This window comes from Macaca nemestrina, chromosome 1, assembly GCF_043159975.1.
Source record: "Macaca nemestrina isolate mMacNem1 chromosome 1, mMacNem.hap1, whole genome shotgun sequence".
Taxonomy (NCBI): Eukaryota; Metazoa; Chordata; class Mammalia; order Primates; family Cercopithecidae; genus Macaca; species Macaca nemestrina.
In genome coordinates this window covers 178,507,491-178,531,220 of record NC_092125.1, presented here as the reverse complement: position 1 = coordinate 178,531,220, position 23,730 = coordinate 178,507,491, and the positions used below count along the sequence as shown (strand labels likewise).

The window sequence follows — 23,730 nt, the reverse complement described above, 5'->3', positions numbered from 1 at the left end:
GGATCAGCAAGAATGGAGGAGAAAGAGTAAAGAGAACTCTGTAATAAAGATGACATGGGAATAACTGTCTTTCAAATAAAATAGGTATGCAGAAAGATTTTATCGCTGTCATCCTAAGATCTGAATATATAACTGGCAGCAAAAGAAGGCTGTAAAAACCAGAATAGATAGCCGTAAACATTTTATGTGAACTTTCTATGAAAAAATGGAAACGGAAATACAGCTTGTCAAATCAATTCGTTTAAAGTGACACAAAAGATAACTAGCAAGCATTCTGCATGAAATCAAAGGCTTTCTACACTGCCTGCCTTGTAGTAGAAATCACTTTGGGGACGGACAATTATATCTCACTTTAACCAATGCTAACCTTGCATTACTGAGGGATCACTGGTTAAGAAGGATACACAGAAAAGAGGATGCCAACCTCTGGGTGAAACACTCAGGGAGTGTAGGAGGCATTTAAGGGGGGGGGATTATGAGGCTTTTAGACCAGCACAACACCAGGCACTGAGGACAATGGCCATGGAGCTGGCACTGTCCTTTGCTTCTTATCTGAACTTCAGGGTTGCAAAGGACAGTAAGAAAAGAATAGGGAGGTGCCATTTACACAGGTTAAACATTAAAAGTTGCTTTGTTACTGTGATACAAAATAGCATTACTTCTGAAAAGAGTTTCTGTGTATTTTAAATCTCTTTCTTCCTTGAAGGTTTTGGTGGGAAAAGACTGGGAGTTACTGTGATAAATCAACACCATTCAGTACAATGGGGAGGGATGAACAAATACTTCGTTTTTTAGTCAAGGCACTGTATATGATTTTTATAAAAACACTCCTTCCTTCTTCATTTATGGAGGAACTGCTTTTATTAATAATAAAACTGCTAAAGAAATGTCTTTTGTGTTTACTGAAAATTAAAATATTCACTTGTTTCTGCTGCTTTAATAAAAGATGCTCATAGACCTAGCACCAAATCTTCCAAAACAGGGCTGGGATAGCAATGAGGATGGGAGTCACAGCCTGAGGAACACCCCAAGAGTTCTAATGAAGGGTTTTGCTTTTTTTTCTTACCTAAAACAGATTTTGCTAATGAGGCAACTTTACGTAAAGAAATATTTATACATGATAAGATACCTCTTAGGATTCCACAAAATACTATTTATTATGCCTTGTCCATTTCAATAACCACTGATATTGTACAGGAACCCTTTTCACTATAAATAGCAAATCAGTTTCTTCAGGATTACTCAATTAACTCTGGTTTTCACAAGAAAGGAACAAAGTTAGTTAGATTTGGAGCAAATGAAATAGCAGCTTGTAGCTCTGCCTCTTCTTCCTACCCGCAAGAGTATAAATACCACTCTAGTAGGGTCAACATTACAAAGAGATATTTCAAATTTGTATCCATAAAACTAATACAAAATTTGATTCCAAAATTACTCCTGCAATAAATCGTGAGCAGTTGTAGTTAACAGAACACAGCCAGCACTCAGCAAACGACAAGGTTCATGCACTAAAGCACCTATCGTTTTCTCCTGAGAAACCTTCAAGATTGTACTCAGAGTCTATTTACTTGTACTTTGGACATAATTCTTATAACCTTCATTTCTCTTGGAATTTGTTACTGACCAAGTTAGCCACATTTTATTTGTTCTTCCATTCTGATGATAATAATGGTGCCAGCACACTTGCTCCATGCTTACTATGTGCCAGGCAGGCTTGACGCTAAGCCCCTTCACATGCATTTCTTCATTTAGTGGATAACATAGGATATACAGACTCACGGATGGAAGACAAACTCCAAGTTAACAAAATCTTTTGGGACTGAAGTTTCAAATTAGAATTTTTACCAAAACTGAACACAACGTGCATTTTCCATACTTTGGATGAAAGTCCTGTTGACTGATGGCGGCACTGCCAGCTGGAGAATGACTATTTAAAATAATTCTAGAAGCTCGGAAAAGGAAGTCATCTAACAATGGTTTAATGAGTGATGAACCTGGAATAGAGCATAATATTCATGTTGAAGATGAACATATATTTTAATTCAAAGATCCTATCTTGCGCTTTCTTATCAGAGCAGCAAAGGTACCTGAGGCTAGCCAAAAGCAGGGCATTTAGTTTAATTTAATGTTTATTTTTTGAGAACTTACTACATGGCAAAGCTCGTGGGGTAGAATACAAAGGGCACAGAATACAAAGATAGGTAGGTGAGGGTGCTTTCCTTTATGGGCTTACAATACAGTGAAAGGAGTCAAGCTTTCACTTTAGAAACACAAGTGCCAAGAACACCACAAGGCAGAATGGTTTGAGTGAATAGTTTTTACTCTGGGCATAGGGGAGTCCACATAAGGGTTCCTGAAACTTTTAAAATCTTGCCTCTTTAGTTTAAAATGATATGTCTTTCTCTCTCTGGTTAAGAATCACTCTTTTCTATATATTCCCAGTAGCTGAGAATATTTTGTAAAGCTTGGTTTGTGTTATAAAAGAGTTAATTTTTCATTTGTCTTCTGAATACAATTTATAATACTGAATAATCTTTTACAAATTACATGTGCACCCTAGGAGAACCTCATATGTACCCCACCACTGGAGGGCAGGGGTGGTTAGGGGCTGCCTCCTCAGATGAGAATCCCCCTTAAAAGAAGACAGACAGTAAATTATGTATTATAAAGTATCTAACAGCAAAAAGAGAAAAATATACTTTGAATTATAATTCTTATTTGGTATTAGGAAGTTATGTGATCCAGCTATTTTGAACGCTATGACATTCTCTATGTTGTTTAATGACATGGGTAAAGTACACCTTAAATTTGTTAGCCACTAAAATAACAGACAATTTCCTACTGTGTGAAGGGTCAATTTTCCATGGAACACTTGGCATCTATCTTATTTTCCCAATTACACACACTGGCAATAATTGAGCACTGAAGAATCTGCCATATAAGATGAAGCAATAATTACCAAGCATTTCCTTTTCTGCCCCACAGAGTGAAAGAAGGGTCTTGATGAGGCGTAAGTGCCCTGCCAGTAAGATGTTGTCCGCTTCACTGGTCTCACATTCAGCTGTGCGATTAGGTTCAAAGTTATCCAGCCAAGTAATCTCATCTTCAAGCATGGTAGCTGGGCTGATCCTTAACTGCTCCATTTCTGAAGCTAAGAAGGAAAAAAAAAAATCCATTACAAACTAAGAAGAATTTCCCTTTACGGAGTCAAAGTCTTGAACTAAAGTAAGCAACGTCAAGCAGTCAAAGTCTTGAATTGAAGTAAGCAAAGTCAAGCCCCGATTTTTTATTTCATAGATCTTAAAAAAACTATCATTAAGGCCGGGGCTGCTGGCTCACATCTGTAATCCCAGCACTTTGGGAGGCTGAGGTGGGCGGTTCACGAGGTCAGGAGTTCGAGACCAGCCTGGCCAGCATGGTGAAACCCCGTCTCTACTAAAAATACAAAAATTAGAAGGGCATGGTGGTGCGTGTCTGTAGTCCCAGCTACTCAGGAGGCTGGGGCAGGAGAATTGCTTGAACCCAGGAAGCAGAGGTTGCAGTGAGCCGAGATCATGCCACTGCACTCCAGCCTGGGTGAAAACAGCAAGACTCTGTCTCAAAAAATAAACAAAACAAACAAACAAAAAACCCCCACAAAACTGTCATTAACAAATAGTAGGCGACAGCTGCTGCCCACAGGGAATGAAGGCACCCTCATTCATAAACTACTTATTGGTTGCCTCCTCTGTGCAGGTCACTGTGCCACATGCTGAGGCTGTAAGATGAGGGAGACAAATCCCGCTCTGAAGGAGCTCCTGGTTTGGTGGGGGGTAGCAGAAGTCCCAGGAAACAAAATCTTCTAGAGAAAGAAGGGGTAGAAGAGTACGAGGAGAATCAACACTCCTGCAGTATTACCTGAACCAAGGGAGGGCTGAGTTCAGCAAAGGACAATGAGGTCAGAAGTACAGCTGCCAGAGTCCAGGTTTCTAAACAATGTGCCAAACTCCTGAGAACTACTCTGTTCTTTTGTATTATGTATTTCACTTGCCCCTTCAAACAAGGACTTAAAGCACAATTTCACATTGGAAATTGAGACTGGGGAGGAGAGGAAGAGTGATTATGCTCTTCTTCCACTGTACTAGTGAGAAGCAAGCAGGGTCTCCACACAGTGAAGTGAAGGACGCTTTAGGGTCAGTCAGAGCTGGACTGGGACCAGATACAAACCCTATGTCTACCACTTACTGTGTGATCTTCTTTCCTTATTTATGCAAAGAGACCAGCACCTACACGGCAGGGTGCTGTGTCGGCACTGTGTAGGCACTGGCTTAGTGCTAGTGTAGGCACTGGCTTATGGAAAACACTCCAGAAATGGCAAATATTGTTTGTTTCAAGACATGTTATTACCTGAGAATTAATTCCCCTCACCTCCCAAGATCTTAACAAGAGATCCTGGGTCCCTCATTTATCACTCAACAACACAGGGAAGGTCTACAATAAAAACTCATTCATTCATTTCAAAGTTGCATGTGTGTAGCCAACTCATGATTCCTGTCCTTGCTGCAGAGCAGAAAGCAAAGCCTGGATGGCTGCTGGTCAGCTTTCCCTGGGAGCCTGGGTGAAAACCAGTGTTACGTGAGACTGTCAGATGGACATGTAGTCCACCCACTTCGCTAGATCCAACAGATCTTCTCTCTGAATCAAGACACACTCTCACACTGTATTAACTCCCTCTTCACAAAACCAATTCCACTGCATTGCTCAGAGCAATGTGGCCTGTTTTTCTTTTTTATTTTTTGGAGACTTTGTCTTCCTCTGTCACCCAGGCTGGAGTGCAGTGGTGCAATCTCGGCTCATTGCAACCTCTACCTCCCGGGTTCAAGCGATTCTCCTGCTTCAGCCTCCCAAGCAGCTGGGATTACAGACACACGCCACCACGCCCGGCTGATTTTTGTGTTTTTGGTAGACACAAGGTTTCACCATGTCGGCCAGGCTGGTCTGAAACTCCTGATCTCAAGTGATCCGCCCGCCTTGGCCTCCCAAGGTACCATGATTACAGGCATGAGCCACTGCACCCAGCCACCTCCTGTTTTTGACAGACACTTACGAAACTGATGAAGGCATCTGCCACCACAGAAATGTTGTTGAGGATTATTAGTCACTGTCTTTATGTGTCCATTACATGATGGCCTTTGTATGAAATTTCTTTTAGACTTAGGTGCTGGGAAAGAGATTTGCTTCTTTTGAGAAACTATTCTATTTCTTCTTACAGGGCATTCTAACCATATGCTGAACAACTAACCATATGCTGTTTTCTTTTTACTTCTGGCTTTCAGGAACCTCACAAATTAATTCTGAGGTATCTTTTTTCCTCCTGGCCTTGACGTTCTTTACCAATTGCTATTTTTGTGGATCCTGATTTTTATTTTATTAATTTCCTGTAAGCTGAAGCAAATTCTCTGTAAAGAGTGGAGAACAAACTCTTGATCTGAACTAAAATTTACACAGAGCATTGCAACATACATTTGCATTATTTAAGGGTAAGTACAATTAAAATCTAAGCACACTAACAAAAGAATTTCTAACCGTGACACTTTACAAGTAACACTAATGAACTGACTTCTAACACTATCAACATGCTGCAATAAAGAGTCCCTCTTTCCTTCGACAATCAACCTTTAAAATTATAACAGACTACACTGGAGAGAAAGACCCTTCATAATAGTTTTGTATCAGTGTAATTAAAATATGAGCCTTAGACAATTTAAAAATCAACAAATTTTCTCAATTCATTAATGACTGGTTATGTAACAGAAGAAGAGCTCACTGGTACATAGGTTTATATGCTATTTTCAAGAAAACAAGGTTCAACTTCAAACAATAACTGTAATTTTATTTACACCTGAGATATGTAAATTATACTTAGAAATGTCCATGTGACTTTCTCTTCTACTCTTCCCCAGTCCCTCTCCCCTACATATTAGTCATTTACTTACTTGTCAGATCATCTAATAACTGGCATCTCAAATCAAAATACTCCATACACTGAGATAACAGTCTAAAAAACAGAAAGGTTTCAGTTACTAATAAGAGACTGATTTGAAAATAAAAAGCATTTTCCTTGTAAGAACAAGTTCATAAAACAAGTTTCATAAGCATACCACTTTCATATTAATTCAAATTCTATATTTTAGCAAGAAGGATATTGATTTTACTAATGCAAATATAGTAATAGAAATAACAGTGTAAAGAGAGGGAAACATTAAATCTATCACATCTTAAAATAATAAATGTACAGACTGCATACATAATACACTCATTTCATTCATTTACATTTCAACCTGTATCTGCTAAGCACCTACAAATGCCTGGAACTGTTTTGGGAGATCAGTGAAATTAAGAAGGGAGACAAACAACAAATCAGAAATATACACATTTGTCAAGTGGTAATATGCACTAAGAAGAAAAATAGAGCAGAGTAAGAAGAGAAAGACACAGGGAAACTATTTTACAGAGGATGATCAAAGCAGCTTTTTCTGCAATTATAGTAGTGAACAGCACAGGTTTTAGAATCAGACACAAATGGGTTTTAAACCTGGCTCCTGTACTTATAGCAGCTGGATGTCCCATGGACAACTATTACACTTTTAACTTTTAGTATTGTAACTTCTAAAACGCTTACTATAGTATTGGAAATAAAAAACAGATGCATATACACAAACATGTAGAAAAGGTTCAAGCACAAACTAATGAGGAGAATATATAATGAACCAAGAATTATAGTTATAAAAAATGAAGACAATAAAACTGCCAAACTCATTAGGCCAGTCTGAGGATTAAAAGAAAAACATACATAAGCAGTTTAGTATGCTGTGTGGCATATACTTGGCCCATGGTAACTGCTATTATTATCACCATACTGGTTTTTTTTTTTCCTGGTATTTAGCATGCAACTATCATCATCATACTACTGAGGGAGAAAATATGTACCAAACTTGGGCATTAAAAAAAGCTGTGAGACGTAATTTTTTAAATTATGCAAACATATAATTAAAGATTCAGTTTGATGTGAAATTAAAAAGCTCTACCTTCAACATATTTTTAAGGATTCTTTAAGAGTGTATGTTAAAATTCTCGTCTAATGCTTTCTGCTTCTTTCGTAAAACTTAGAGGAACTTAATATTAAATAAAAAATTAACATGTACTTAAGTAAACTGGCTTACAAGTATAAGCACAATAGCTTTAACTTCTTAAAAAATGGCTTAAACATTTATACTGAAGAATCATTTGTCTTTCAAATAAAAAGTTCGTCTGTTTAGAAAAATTTTAACCAGGAAAAGTTGGAATTCTAAAGTAAAAAGTATACAAAGACAAAAGAAGAAATTTCTACAGCTTTTAATTCATATGTTTACTGGGGGAAGCCATTCTCTGAAATATCACTAAAGAATTATTTTTTATTACCAGAAATATACAGCTAATGTCTAATTCAGCTTAAATCTTGATGGTAAACTATAACATAATTTTTACGTTTTGGCTGAATTTTTAACATTTCTAAGTCACTCACAATGACCTTATCTCAGAAACCAAAATGTTGACTTCTTTCTTAGACATTTGGAATGTTAAAACAGAAGGTTAAATGTTTTAAAATAATATTTATGTAGAAGCCTGGATATGGGGGCCAGAAATCTCTGTATATTAGAAAGTGAATGAGAATATAACAAGTGTTTATACACACATTTAATCCTGTAATAAAGACTTGCAAACAACAGATAAAATTATAACTAAATTTGAGAAATTCTATAGATTATACATATTGTATCTAGAAAACAGAGGTATTAAAAAAAAAGTCAAGAATGGATCAAAGAAACCAGAAGGGAAATTAGAAAATATATTAAGACAAATGAAAACAAAAATACAACTTGCCAAAAATTATGGGAAATATCAAAAGTGTTATGAGATGGAAATTCATAGCTATAAATGCTTACATTTATTTCGTTAAGCTTTTCAAAAAATCAGCTCCTTGAATCACTGATTTTTTGAAAAGTTCTTCATGTCACTGTCTTCTTCAGTTCTGCTCTGATCTTAGTTATTTCTTGTCTTCTGCTAGCTTCTGAATTTGTTTGCTCTTGCTTCTCTAGTTCTTTTAACTGTGATGTTAGGGTGTTGATTTTAGATCTTTCCTGCTTTCTCCTGTGGGCATTTAGTGCTATAAATTTGCCTCTAAACACTGCTTTAGCTGTGTCCCAGAGATTCTGGTACGTTGTGTCTTTGTTCTCATTGGTTTCACAGAACTTATTTATTTCTGCCTTAATTTCATTATTTACCCAGTAGTCATTCAGGAGCAGGTTGTTCAGTTTCCATGTAGTTGTGCGATTTTGAGTGAGTTTCTCAATCCTGAGTTCTAATTTGATTGCACTGTGGTCTGAGAGATTGTTACAATTTCCATTCTTCCGCTGAGGAGTGTTTTACTTCCAATTATGTGGTCAATTTTAGAACAAGTGCAATGTGGTGCTGAAAAGAATGTATATTCTGTTGATTTGGGGTGGAGAGTTCTGTAGATGTCTATTAGGTCTGCTTGGTCCAGAGCTGAGTTCAAGTCCTGAATATTCTTATTAATTTTCTGTCTCATTGATCTAATACTGACAGTGGGGTGTTCAAGTCTCCTACTATTATTGTGTGGGAGTCTAAGTCTCTTTGTAGGTCTCTAAGAACTTGCTTTATGAATCTGGGTGCTCTTGTATTGGGTGCATATATATCTAGGATAGTTAGCTCTTTTTGTTGCATTGATCTCTTTACCACTGTGTAATGTCCTTCTTTGTCTTTTTCTGACCTTTGTTGGTTTAAAGTCTGTTTTATCAGAGACTAGGATTGCAACCCCTGCTTTTTTTTTTTGCTTTCCATTTGCTTGGTAAATATTCCTAGACCACTAGCCAGATTAAGAAGAAAAGAGAGAAGAATCAAATAGACACAACAAAAAATGATAAAGGATATATCGCCACTGATCCCACAGAAATACAAACTACCATCAGAGAATACTATAAACACCTCTATGTAAATAAACTAGAAAATCTAGAAGAAATGGATAAATTCCTAAACACATACACCCTCCCAAGACTAAACCAAGAAAAAGTTGAATCCCTGAATAGACCAATAACAAGTTCTGAAATTGAGGCATACCAACCTCAATTTGGTATGCCTCAACCAAAGCCTACCAACCAAAAAAAAAAGCCCAGGACCAGATGGATTCACAGCTGAATTCTACCAGACGTACAAAGAGGAGCTGGTACCATTCCTTCTGAAACTATTCCAAACAAGAGAAAAAGAGGGACTCCTCCCTAACTCATTTTATGAGGCCAGCATCATCCTGATACCAAAACCTGGCAGAGACACAACAAAAAAAGAAAATTTCGGGCCAATATCCCTGATGACATTGATGTGAAAATCCTCAATAAAATACTGGCAAACTGAATCCAGCAGCACATCAAAAAGCTATCCACCACGATCAAGTCGGCTTCATCCCTGGGAAGCAAGGCTGGTTTAACATATGCAATAAACTAGGTATTGATGGAACGTATCTCAAATATAGTAAGAGCTATTTATGACAAACCCATAGCCAATATCATACTGAATGGGCAAAAGTTGGAAGCATTCCCTTTGAAAACTGGCACAAGACAAGGATGACCTCTCTCACCACTCTTCTTTAACATAGTATTGGAAGTTCTGGCCAGGGCAATCAGGCAAGAGAAAGAAATAAAGGGTATTCAAATAGGAAGACAGGAAGTCAAATTGTCTCTGTCTGCAGATGACATGATTCTATATTTAGAAAACCCCATCTGCTCTTGGGCCAAAATCTCCTTAAGCTGATAAGCAACTTCAGCAAAGTCTCAGGATACAAAATCAATGTGCAAAAATCACAAGCATTCCTACACACCAATAACAGACAAACAGAGAGCCAAATCATGAGTGAACTCCCATTCACAATTACTACAAACAGAATAAAATACCTAGGAATACAACTTACAAGGCATATGAAGGACTTTTTCAAGGAGAACTACAAACCACTGCTCAGGAAATAAGAGAGGACGCAAACAAATGGAAAAACATTCCATGCTCGTGCATAGGAATAATCAATATTGTGAAAATGGCCATACTGCCCAAAGTAATTTATAGATTCAATGCTATCCCTATCAAGCTACCACTGACTTTCTTCACAGAATTAGAGAAAACTACTTTAAATTTCATATGGAACCAAAAAAGAACCTGTATAGCCAAGACAATCCTAAGCAAAAAGAACAAAGCTGAAGGCATCATGCTACCTGACTTCAAACTACACCAAAAGGCTACAGCAATCAAAACAGCATGGTACTGTACCAACACAGATTTATAAACGAATGGAAGAGAACAGAGGCCTCAAAAATAACGCCACACATCTACTACAACCATCTGATCTTTGACAAACCTGACAAAAATAAGCAATGGGGAAATGATTCCCTATTTAATAAATGGTGTTGGGAAAACTGACTAGCTCTATGCTGAAAACTGAAACTCGGCCCCTTCCTTACACCTTATACAAAAATTAGCTCAAGATGGATTAAAGACTTAAACGTAAGACCTAAAACCATAAAAACTCTAGAAGAAAACCTAGGCAATACCATTCAGGACACAGGCATGGGCAAGGACTTCATTACTAAAACACCAAAAGCAATGGCAACAAAAGCCAAAACTGACAAACGGGATATAATTAAACAAAAGAGTTTCTGCACAGCAAAAGAAACTATCATCAGAATGAACAGGCAACCTACAGAATGGGAGAACATTTTTGCAGTCTATCCATCTGACAAAGGGCTAATATCCAGAATCTACAAAGAACTTAAACAAACTTACAAGAATAAAACAACTCCATCTAAAAGTGGGCAAAGGATATGAATAGATATTTCTCAAAAGAAGTGGTCAACAAACATGAAAAAAAGCTCATCATCACTGCAGAGAAATGCAAATCAAAACTGCAATGAGATACCATCTCACATCAGTTAGAATGGCGATCATTAAAAATCAGGAAACAACAGATGCTGGAGAGGATGTAGAGAAACACTTTTACACTGTTGGTGGAAGTGTAAATTAGTTCAACCATTGTGGAGACAGTGTGGCAATTCCTTAAGGATCTAGAACTAGAAATACCATTTGACCCAGCAATCCCATTACTGGATATATACCCAAAGGATTATAAATAATTTTACTATAAAGACACATACACACGTGTGGTTACTGAGGCACTGTTCACAATAGCAAAGACTTGGAACCAACCCAAATGCCCATCAATGATAGACTGGATAAAGAAAATGTGGCACATATACACCATGGAACACTATGTGGCCATAAAAAGGGATGAGTTCATGTCCTTTGCAGTGACACAGATGAAGCTGGAAACCATCAGTCTCAGCAAACTAACACAAGAACAGAAAACCAAGCACTGCATATTCTCACTCATAAGTGGGAGCTGAACAATGAGAACACATGACACAGGGAGGGGAACACCACACACCGGGGCCTATTGGGGGCAGTGGTGGCGGGCTAGGGGAGGGACAGCATTAAGAGAAATACCTAATGTAGATGACGGGTTGATGGGTGCAGCAAACCACTATGGCATGTGTATACCTATGTAACAAACCTGCATGTTCTGCACATTTATCCCAGAACTTAAAGTATAATTAAAATAAATGCTTACATTAAAAACAAGAAAAGGATCCAACTGACAACCTAACTTTACACCTAAGGAACTAGAAAAAGAAGAACAAACCAAACTTAAAGCTAGTAGAAGGAAAGAAATGAGTAAAGATTAGAGTGGAAATAAAGAATGATAAAAAAAAATACCAAAAAGAAAAAAAAAAATCAGTGAAATCAAAAGTTGGCTCTTTGAAAAGATCAACAAAACCAACAAATCTTTAGGTAGACTAAGACAAAAAAGGCCGAAGGATCAAATTACTAAACTCAGAAATGGAAGTGGGTACGTAACCACCAATTTTATAGAAATGAACAGGATATAAGAGAGTACCATAAGCAACTGTATGCCAACAAATTAACCTAGATGAAGTGGACAAATTCCTAGAAACACAAAACCTACCACGATTGAATCAGAAGAAACAGAAAAGGTAAACAAATCTATTCAGCAAGGAGACTGAATTGGTAATCCAAAAAAAAAAAAAAAAACAAACCAAAAACTCCCAACAAAGAAAAACCCTGGACCAGATGGCTTCACTGGTGAATTCTACCAAATATTTAAAGAATTACCACCAAGTCTTCTCAAGCTCTTTCAAAAAACTGAAGAGGAGGTAACATTTCCTAACTCATTCTATGACACCAGTATTACCCTGACACAAAAGTGAGAAAAAGACACCACAAGAAAACTACAGACCAATATCCTTTATGAATGCTAATGCAAAAATCCTGAACAAAATACTATCAAACCAAAGCAGTGCATTTAAAGGATTACACCCCATGAACAAGTGGGATTGACTCCTGGAATTCAAGTATGGTCCAGGGTACAAAAATCAATGTAATCCCATATTAAGGGAAAGAAAGAAAAAGACCTACATGATTATTTCAATCAAAGCAGAAAAAGCATTTGATAAAATTTAACCCATTTTCATGATAAAAACACTTAACAAACTACAAATAGAAGGGAACTACCTCAACATAATAAAGTCAGATATGAAAAACCCACAGCTAACACTCAATGCTGAATGACTGAAAGTATTTATCCTAACAGCAGAAACAAGGATGCCCACTTTTACCACTTCTATTCAACATAGTGTTGAAGGTTTCAGCCAGAGCAATTAGGCAAGAAAAAGAAATAAAAGACATCCAAATTGAAAAGGGAGTAAAATTATCTGTTAGCAGATGACATGTTACTATATATGGAAAGCCCTAAAGTTTCTGCAAAAGAAACTGTTAGAACTAATAAATTCAGCGAAGTTGCAGCATACAAAATCAACACAAAAATCAGTTGTGTTTCTTACACTGACAATGAACAAACTGAAAAAGAAATCAACAATTCCACCTACAATAGCATCAAAAACAGTAAAATACTTAGGAACCAACTTAAGGAAACCAAAAACTTGTACAGTGAAAACTACAAACATTGCTGAAAGAAATTAAAGATGACATAATGAAAAGACATCTTGTGCTCAAGGATTGAAAGACAAAATCTTGTTAAGATGTCATTACTATTCAAAGTCACCTACAGGTTCAATGAAATCTCTATGAAAATCCCAAAGACATTTGCAAAAACAGAAAAACCCATTCTAAAATTCACATGGACTCTCCAAGTAGCCAAATCAATCCTGAAAAAGAGGAACAAGGTTGAAAGACTCATACTTCCTGATTTCAAACTTAGTACAATACTATGGTAATCAAAACAGTGTTATACTGGTATAAAGACAGACATATAGACCAATGGAATAGCAATACAGAACTCAAACATATGGTCCTGATTTTCATCAAGGGCACCAAAACCATTCAATGGGGAAAGGATAGTATTTTTAAAAAGCAGCACTGGGAAAACTGGATATTCACATGGAAAAGAATGAATGAAGTCAGACCCTTACCTTACACCATATGCAAAACTAAACTCGAAATGAATCAAATACCTAAATGTAAGAACTAAAACTATAAAACCCTTAGAAGAAAATGGGGAAAACTTCGTAACATAGGATTTGGCCATAATTTCCAGGCAACTGAAGACAAAATACATACATAGGACACCATCAAGAGAGCTAAAAGACAATCCACAGATTGGGAGAAAATATCTGCATATCGTATTATCTGACAAGGGATCAATATTCAGGATATATAAAGAATTCCACAACAAATAATCCAATTTAAAAATGAGCAAAGGTCTTAAAATAGATGTTTCTCCAAAGAAGATATACGAATAGCCAACAAGTACAAGATAAGACGCTCAACATTAGTTATCAAGGAAATGCAAACTGAAACCACAGATGCCAATTTGCATGCATTAGGATAGCTACTATCAAAAACACAACGAAACAAAAACAAAAATCCTAGAAAACAAGAAGCATTGGCTAAGATGCGGAGAAATGATGAGAATCCTTGTACACTGCTGGTGGGAAAGTAAAATGGTACAGCCATTGTGGAAAACAGTATGGTGGTTCCACAAAGAAATCAAACACACAATTACTAAATGATCTAGCAATTCCACTTCTGGGTATACACCCAAAAGAACTGAAAACAGGGATTCACATAGATATTTGCACACCCATGTCTGTAGCTGCATTCACAAAGGCCAAAAGGTGGAAACACCCAAATGTTCATCTATGGATGGATATACCAATATTGTTTATACATACAATGATATATAATTCAGCCTTAAAAAGGAAGGAAATTCTAATTCATGCTACAACATGAATAAACCTTAGGGATATATGCTAAGTGAAATAAGCCAGACATATAAGGACAAATACTGTATGGGTCCACTTATATGAGGTACCTAGAGTCGTCAAATCCTTAGAGACAGAAAGTAGAATGGTGGTTGCTGTGGGATGGTGGAGGGAGAACAGGGAGTTATTGTTCAATGGGTACAGAGTTTCAGTTTAGGATGAATAAAGAGTTTTGGAAATAGACAGTTGTGATGGTTGCATCACAATGTATATGTACTGAATGTCACAGAACTGTACACCTCAAATGGTAAATTTTATGTTATGTATATTTACCACAATAAAAAAAATTTAGCAATTCAAACAAAATCTACATGTCTTTGAACAGTCTGTTTACATTCTTTGTCCCTTTTTAACTTGGCTGCTGGTCTTTTGCTTAATAATTTGTAATAGTTATATATATATATATATCTCTCTCTCTCTCTCTCTAATTAGCTTATTGTCTGTCATGTATGTTGCAGATTTATTTTCCCAGTTTGGTGATTGACTTTTGACTTTTGAGGCATTTTTTTTCCTATATAGAAAATTGTAATTTTTATGGAGTCAAATTTTTCAGTCTTTCATTTAATCACTTCTTCACGGGCATAGTGTTTCAGTTTAGGATGATGCAAAAGTTTTGGAGATGGACCTAATTTATAAAGCACATAAACGAGGAAAGGAAACATTGACTTCACAAATCTCCATGACACTTTATAAGCCCCACGGTAGGGGCTGTGTGGTAAAGGTAAGTTAGAAAAAGTCGTATGAACTTGAGGTCAATGTGAGACCCCTACCTCCTATCCTGGGACTAGACTGAGGAGCACATGCATGCAGGCTCACCTGTAGAGGTAAGATGGGGCAGGCAGAACAGTTATCTCACGAGCCTGGACTACAAGTTCTCTTACATACTGAAGCATGTATAAAACCAAGAAAACAAGCCAGGAGGATACCCCGGCTACCTCTAGACATGGAGCTATGAGATATCTGCACTGAAAAAGTGATGCACAAGGGGAGAGAATCAGTATAACCTTTACACAGTGACTGGGCTCCAGTAATTGCAGGCTCTCACCAATCAGGTGAACTCCTTTTTCTCTCTGGGGTAGATGAATCACACAGGGTGAAGTGAGACCTGGGGGTATGGAGAAGAAGGCCTGGTAGTGTTTCTTCTAACTCTCCTATCCAAATGCCATCTTTCAGGACCCAAATGTCAGAAGAAGAAAGGAGAAATTCTAGTCATCTCAATAATGCACTGTGGACTTTAGGGGAGCAGCACACAAATTATCACTTATCCTCTCTCTGTATAAGGTGAGCTTTTCCATTTTTATTACATACCTCTGATTGACTCCTCTCATAATACTAGTTGGAGACCAGAGAGGCAGCTGAGCCGTGAGGATGACGCCTAGAAGAAACTGATTTGGCTTCTGCACATCCGGATGCGCTGATGTGTCTGTCTGACTAAGAGTGTACAGCTGATCACAGGCAACCCGGCGAATCTGAAATTACATGATCAGCAGCAAAGGACAGACATGAATCAACATGTTGAGACTACCTCAAGAGTGATTTTCTTCCAAAGTCCACCCTATTTAGTCACTCAAGTTATTGAAGGATACTAGAAAGGTATGAGTGTTTCAGTTTTTAATGGTAAGGTTTCCATTGAATAAACTAAGGCTAATTAAAACCCACTGTGGTTTGGGAACTGATTTCCCTAATTATTCTACTATTTTACTCTACTCAATAGGTTTATAACTTAATGTAAATGAAAATAAGAAAAAAGAAAGTTTAAGTTAATCCTCAAGGTCATGTAAGAATGTCAGGACTATAAAATCTAATGAAAGTTTATGGGTTGAGGTTGATTTTTCCTGAGTCTGACCAACATGTGGATGCTTAATGCCAGCTGCCCTTGCCAGTTATGGATGTCAGACACTGGTTGTAACATTGTTATAAACAAAAATAACTTACTAACATTAGTCTCATAACTTTTGATGGCATATGGAGGAGACAGTAGAAGGAAAGGCAGTAGAGTCCAAATGGTTACTTTTCTTTCACGGTCTGCAGCCCCTCTGTACACTCCCTGAGAGCACCCAATGCCACTCCTGTATTCCCAACAATGTCACAGGTAGTTGAGAGAGCTCACAAAACAACAGGACCAAAGGAGTTTTGTAAGTAACATGAAAAATCCTCACCTCAGCACTTGGTGATCCGAGCAGAATATCAATGATGAAATCAGCAACACAGGGCAAGTTATAGAAAGATGCTAAGAAGAAGAAATGGGGGATGTGGGTGTGTGAAACAAGTTAGGTAATGCATTTTCAAATTTTGATTAATTTCTTAAGCTCATCTTAAGCATAAGCTCATCTCTTTTACATATAATAATTCAGAACCTTTTACAACTGCTTTCATGCCTGTCCATTTACCCCGTAAAATTCTAAGTTACTTAAGAAACCATGTCTTATTTTTGGGCCCCATATTTTAGCACAATGCCTTGCACATACCAGTTACAGAATAAATGTCTTGCCTTGAGAAACTATCAATAGTTGCAAACTATAAAATATACCCTAAAATAAACTTACAAATAATAACAGATAAAAGTTTGGAGGGAAGTTATTTTTTCATCTTGATTTGAAAATATCTCTATGTTAAACAATTCTAGGAAAATTAAACGAAATCAAACAGCTAAGAGTAGGACTAGTACACTTTTTAAAAGTGGAGTTGCTGGCCGGGCGCGGTGGCTCAAGCCTGTAATCCCAGCACTTTGGGAGGCCGAGACGGGCGGATCACGAGGTCAGGAGATCGAGACCATCCTGGCTAACACGGTGAAACCCCGTCTCTACTAAGAAATACAAAAAAAAAACTAGCCGGGCGAGGTGGCGGGTGCCTGTAGTCCCAGCTACTCGGGAGGCTGAGGCCGGAGAATGGCGTAAACCCGGGAGGCGGAGCTTGCAGTGAGCTGAGATCCGGCCACTGCACTCCAGCCTGGGCTACAGAGCGAGACTCCGTCTCAAAAAAAAAAAAAAAAAGTGGAGTTGTTAAAACTTCATTTCTGAATATTTATTTATTGAGAATCTACTACACATCAGACAGTGTTTGGGGGCTGGAGATTCATCAGGGAACAAAATGAATAAAAGTCTCTGTCCTCATGGAGCTTTCAGTGTAGTTGGGGAGGAGATAATGACAATAAACACAATAAATAATTATTTTGCATGTTATAAAATGATAAATGATACAGGAAAAAAATAAGGTAAGGGGTCTGGGTAGTGCTGGGGCAAGAGGAGCATTGTAATTTTTTCAAAGGTGGTTGGGGAATGTCTCAGTAAGCACAATGGAAAGAGAGAACAAACAGCCAGTGCAAGGGAAGGAATGTATGCTGGTTGTTGGGGGAACAGCAAGGAACCCAGGGTGGCCAAAACACAGTGAGTAAAAGGGAGAGTAGAAGCAAAGGCACAGAAGTATCAAGGGTACACTGTGTCCACCCCTTGTAAAGATCTGGCTTTTACTCGGTGAACTGAGATGCCACCGAAAGGCTTTGAAAGAGGAGTGACACACTCTGACTTAAAATGAAGAAGGTCCACCCTGGTTGCTGAGTAAAGAATAAACTGCAAGGCAGAAGCAGGGAGATGAGTTAGGGTACTCTTGCTATAGTCCAAGTAGGAAGCAATGGCAGCTCAGAGGGTACCAACAGTGAAAGGGGTGCTAAGGGGTAGAATCTAGAGAGGGCTTGAAGGGGGATGTGCTGACAGATTAGAAGTAGGGGGTGAAAAAAAACATATCAAAGATGAAGCCAAGGTTTTTGGCCAGAGCAACTGGAAGAACAGAACTGCTTTTAAGTTGAGAAAACTCTAGGGTGATATGGGCAGGATTAGGGGAGCTCAGTTCTGGAAATGAGAAGTTTGGGATGTCTATTTAATATCCAACTGGAGATATCAGGACAGTGGTACAGGCCACAGACCCAAATTTAGGTGTTGTCAACACATAGAGGAATTTAAAACTGTGAAACTGCACGAGATCACCAAGGGAATGAATGGAGATAGAGAAGAGATGATGAGGAGCTGAGCCCTGGGGTGCTCTCATGGTAGAGAATGATTAGTAATGGTCCCCGTTCACCAAAGCCAACAATAAAGATGAAAGGGTAAATCTTAAGTTACACAATTTTTAATACTAGAGTCATTATCAGGAATTGATATACAATTCTAATTCTGTAATTTACGAACTAGTAAATTTGGGCTGTTTGAATTCCTCAACTAGACAGCAAGCTCGTGGCGTGCAGACACACTGCCCTGGTGACAGCAACTGTGGAACCTCATATACAGAAGGTGCTCAATAAATATTTCTTCAGAATGAGCTACTTTAGCATTATCCTTAGCTACTCCACATGCCAACTTCCCGCCTTTTTCATTTTGACTAATGGGACCTTATCTATAAAGAAATGTAAATAATTCCCAACAGAAACGTGGCCTTTCCCTGAAAGAGATTAATCACAAACAAGCCTCCAGCACACCTAGTTGCTGGCTCCGAAGCTGTAGGCACGTAACAAGAAGAGACAAAGCCTCTCCCGCAATCAGCGAGTCTTTGGTGGATACAGACTGTTGTCGAACACAGATTCCTGCATGCAGGGCTACCGGTTCTCCTTCACTTCCAGAGCTGCAATTGCTTCCTGAAAATAGGTAAGCAGAAATTTACTGTGGATCCAACAGGAACTATGCAATATTTTAATCTTTTTACTATATGTTCCAGAATCCTCATGTGACATTAAATACTTAAAGAAAGCACTTAGGTCCAAGAAGCAAGAGAGACTTAACACTGTATTTGAAACACTCTAACTACTTTTTCTTTAAAACACATTTGCAGGCAATAAAAATGTGTTCACAAGGCAAAACTAATTTCTGGTGACAGAAATGAGAATAGTGCAATTCTGTGGGCCTGAGGGAGCCCTCCAGAGTATATGAGAAATGTTTCCTACCTTGTAACTTGATGTAGATGGGTTATATGCACACAAAAATCCTAAAAATTCCACATGCTTTACTGTATGTCAAAATTTTAAAAACTTCCTTTATTATTGAGGTATTTCTAAAACAGAGATTGAGCAGGAAGACCACACAAAGCTGGGAAATAAAGCTATATTTTCAAAAGCCCTAATGAAAAATAACCTGGTAAACGAAGAAAAGAACTGTTTTCCAGGACAGAATTCTAAATGAATTTGTATTATTGCCACAATGATTGGTTTCATGACACTTTTATACTCAGCTAAGCTAAAAACTGCTGATTTGGTTTCTTCACTTACTCTGTGTGTTTATAAATATTTTTCTTCTTAAGTGAAACATGACATGCATATAGGAACACGCATAAATACCAAGTGTATACAGAGCTTGATGAATTTTTACTCATGCTCACAAGCAAGAGAAGAGGGTCTCCCCCTTTTGTGACTCTGGCAAACCTACACATAGATAATTCTTATGGCTATTTCTTACCCAATGTTCTCATTACTGTCTCTTTTTAATCAGTACCTGAACTGCTGAGTCTGTTTCGAATTCCAGCAGGACACAGGGAATTACTTTCTTTAATTGGCTGGCTACTCCCAACAAGATCAAGCCGTCCTGCAGCCGCAGCCCATGACAATCTCATGAAGCAAGCCACAGTAGAAGTGAAATCACTTACTTCCATCGTCTAAAGAATGGAACAAGTATTATGAGAAAAAGCAATACTTGAACACATGCCCTGACATCTCCAACCTTCTTACAGGTCTCAGTTTCATAAGCCTCCTCTCCCTCCAAGGTCATCCAGAAGGATGGCCTTTCTCAAGCTGCCATCCTGCTCAAGGACTTTCAATTTCTCTGTTTTTTCATCTGTAAAACAGATTGATCTTCATGCTGTGGCTTCAAATTACGCTTTACCAATTTTTTTTCACTTTCCCCCTTTCCCACATAGTATGACCTCGTGACCTCCCATAAGCTCTAGTATTGTCTCCAGTTTGCACGTGTGCTCCCTTTTGCTTGAACAAATCTCTTTTCTCCAACTTTCTAAGTACTAATCTCTGTATATCTAATCCTCATCTGTTCTTCAAGGCCTAGCTCAAACGCCATCTATAACATAAAATCACCCATCACAGCCACAGGTGAAGGAAATTATTCTACCTACTTTGAAGACACAAGAACGCTGTGTCTTATAATTTTACAACACTTGATACTTTCTACCGGGAATTAGAGTTATTTATGCCCTAGTGATCTCTTTTTAAATCACCATAAATTTCTTGAAGGCAAAATTCACGTCTTAATCATTTTTAAATCCCCATAGCACCTCTTCCAAAACAAGACATTCTGAATAAGAGGTACTAAAATGTCCTGAATACACAAATCACTTACTTGTATTGCAACTCGAGCAGCAGGGATGATTTCCTCAACCCTAATAGAAGACCTGTCAGACACTGACAACTGTCGGTAGGATGACTTTTCTGGGGTACCACATAAGGACATCTGTCTGCTTGTCTGCCGGCTGACATTTCGGAATGGGCGGGAAGAAAGTGCTTCTATGCCATCTTTGGTGAGGTCTTCATCTAATAACGTGGGCATTGTTTGTCCAACAAGTAAAAATCTTAAAAAGAAACAGCTAGACTTATTCTGAGTCCATTTCACACTATTTAAAAACATGATTTGAAAGAAAAAGTCAAATATTGCCTGTTGAGACTAATGCAATGTATTTACATACCTTGCAAGCTGTAGACAGATGGAATAAACACCCTGCCTTGTTTCATAGTCTACTTCTGATGGGATGGAGTCTCTCTGCATGACATTTACAACCAAACTTCAAAAAGAATAAAAAAAGTCAGGATATTAAAGACTTCTATTTCTTTCATTTTAAATTTTCCATAAGTATAGTAATATAATTGGTCATCAATATCATCACTTAGTTTCTACATGATTCTGTCATATAAGAGCCTAAACATATCTATCATAATAATTTCCTATGATACCTATAAGCTTCCTAACTGTTCTCTCTGCTTCTGCTCTTGACTCTCCACCTTCCAAACCTATTTTCAAAAGACCCATCAGGGTGATCCTTGGAAAATTTGAGTCAGATCATGGCACTCCTCTGCATAAAATCCTTCAATGGCTTCCTATTTCCTACGCTGAAAAACAGCAGTCTTCACAGCAGCCTATAAGATCCTTCATAACTTGACCTCTGATATCTCTACAATGTCATGTCCCAGACCTCTGTCTCATTTGAGAATGGGAAACACTGCCTCATTCACTCTGCCCCAACCACACTGGCCTCCTGTGGCCTCTGCAGGCACCAGGCAGGTCCCCATGCATGGGTGTGTGCTGGCTGCTCCTCTGAAAAGCTTTCTCCTGGGTCTCGCTCCCTTATCTCCTCAGGTCTTTGCTAGATGTCACCCTAGTGAAGCTTTTCCTGATCACCCTACTGCAAATCACAGCCCCCGAATCCCTGCTTCCTTCTTCATTGTTCTCTACAGCTCTCCTCACCACCTGACACATATTTTTACTTATGTTAATTGTTTCCCCCTTTAAATTGTAAGCTTCATGAGGATGTGGATTTTGGTCTAATCTACTCACTGCTCTGTTCTCAGTGCTTAGAACAGTATCTGGTACATGAATTAAATGACATACACAAATAAGCCAAATGTTTAATGCCTTTAGTTTGACAGCCCTGTAAATGGCTGAGTGATATGAAAGGAGCTTTTACTAAAAACACCTCTACAGTGTTGAACACAGAATAAAGCTACATGTGTGCCAGACCTTCTACAATACCTGGGAATCCTTTTCGCCATCGTTTCCCTGTTTCCCATTCCCTCAACCTCCTCAAGGTCCCTACCCAGCTTCTCTGTGCCAGACCTCCCCACATGAATTCCTTCAACATCCTCTGCTCATGCATCGAGCTGGTGTCCATGCTTTCCTCACCCAGAGGAAATGGTATGCCTACTTCTTTCTAGAGAAAATCTGCTTCCAACTGCAGTACAAGTTGGCCCCATCATTTACCCCTTTCTCTTTTATCTTTATTTTTTTCTCCTTCATTGGTCCCTTTTAGTTAGCCTATGAAGAGAACCAAGTCTTCCAGTTTTCCACAAGCTAAAATCAAAACAGAAAAGCCAACTTTCCCCTCAGTTATTTTTCTCTTCAATTTACTGTCACCCCTTTTTTCTGACTCATCTGAAAGGAGAGATCTCTATGCCCTGATGCTACCTTCCTGCCTTATACTTGCCACTCAGCTCTGACAGGTGGATTATGGCCTCATGGTTTTACTCACACGCTCCCAAATCTCTCATGCCATTCTCCACTTTTCTAACAAGCACCCTATCCAATCCAAACCATCTACTTCACATGACTCGGAAGGACCTTGTATGCAATTAAACTTATTTCTCTTGCTTTCCTCTGTTCCTTCCATCTCTCTCTGTGTTTATTTCCCATACTGACTAATGACTCACCATTTCGCCACTCTACCAAGCTACAAACCACAGGGCCATTTTATAAATGTCCCCACCCTCTACCTAGTCATAAATGTCATTCTGTCACTGGCCTTCATCTCCTCTTTGAATACTGTCAGTTCTCAGTCTTCTCTTCCTTCAGTCTCTCCCATTTCCTTTCATCCTCTTCACTGCTGCCAGAGTAATTGTCTCAGGTAATTCTTGGCTTAGAAACTGCCTGCTTTTTCATGGACTACAACACTCATATTCCCCAATGAGACCCTTCTTGACATGTTTCTCTCTTTCATCCTTTGCTTGAACCTCACCAGGCAACTGAGGTGCCCAAGAGAGGCGATGCATCTTCATGCTCTCACTCATCCTTCCCTCCATTCCAGCTTGGAGTGCTCTTTCCCTCCTTATTTACCTAGAGGATTTCTAGGTAAATAATTTCCCAATTCCTAGCTCAACGGTCATTTTCTGTGAATCATTTCCTAACCTTATGACCCTAAGCAAATTCAACCAATTTAACCACCACTTTCTCGCCCCTCCCCGTCACAAGTACTTTTTATACATAGCTCTGTTTTAATATCTTTTTTTTTTTTTTTTTTTTTTTGAGACAGGATCTTGTTCTGTTGCCAGGGTGGAGTGCAGTGGTGCAATCATGGCTCACTGAAACCTCTACCTCCCAAGCTCAAGTGATCCTCCCACCTCAGCATCCCAAGTAGTTGGGACTACAGGTGCATGTCATCACACTCAGCTATTTTTTTATTTTTATTTTTCATAGACATGAGGTCTCACTATGTTGCCCAGGACGATCTCAAACTCTTGGGCTCAAGTGATCCTCCTGCCTCAGCCCCACGAAGTGTTGGGATTACAGGCACGAACCACCATGCCTGGCCTATTTTA

General features: G+C 38.4%; 1 protein-coding gene across 4 annotated transcripts in view; it reads right to left on the bottom strand.

Annotated features, from left to right (window-relative positions):
• The window catches only part of LOC105495244 (ubiquitin specific peptidase 24), a 149,884-nt gene that overhangs the window by 38,527 nt on the left and 87,627 nt on the right, over positions 1–23,730 (bottom strand). For all 4 annotated transcript variants that reach the window (XM_071092605.1, XM_071092601.1, XM_071092597.1 and 1 more), the window contains exons 33-41: positions 21,111–21,206; positions 20,768–20,996; positions 19,913–20,072; positions 18,907–19,062; positions 16,595–16,665; positions 15,744–15,904; positions 5,976–6,037; positions 2,960–3,151; positions 1,877–1,994 (exon numbers count right to left, since the gene is read on the bottom strand). In XM_071092605.1, coding sequence (XP_070948706.1) covers positions 1,877–1,994; positions 2,960–3,151; positions 5,976–6,037; positions 15,744–15,904; positions 16,595–16,665; positions 18,907–19,062; positions 19,913–20,072; positions 20,768–20,996; positions 21,111–21,206 — 1,245 coding nt within the window. The remainder of the gene's footprint in view (positions 1–1,876; positions 1,995–2,959; positions 3,152–5,975; positions 6,038–15,743; positions 15,905–16,594; positions 16,666–18,906; positions 19,063–19,912; positions 20,073–20,767; positions 20,997–21,110; positions 21,207–23,730) is intronic.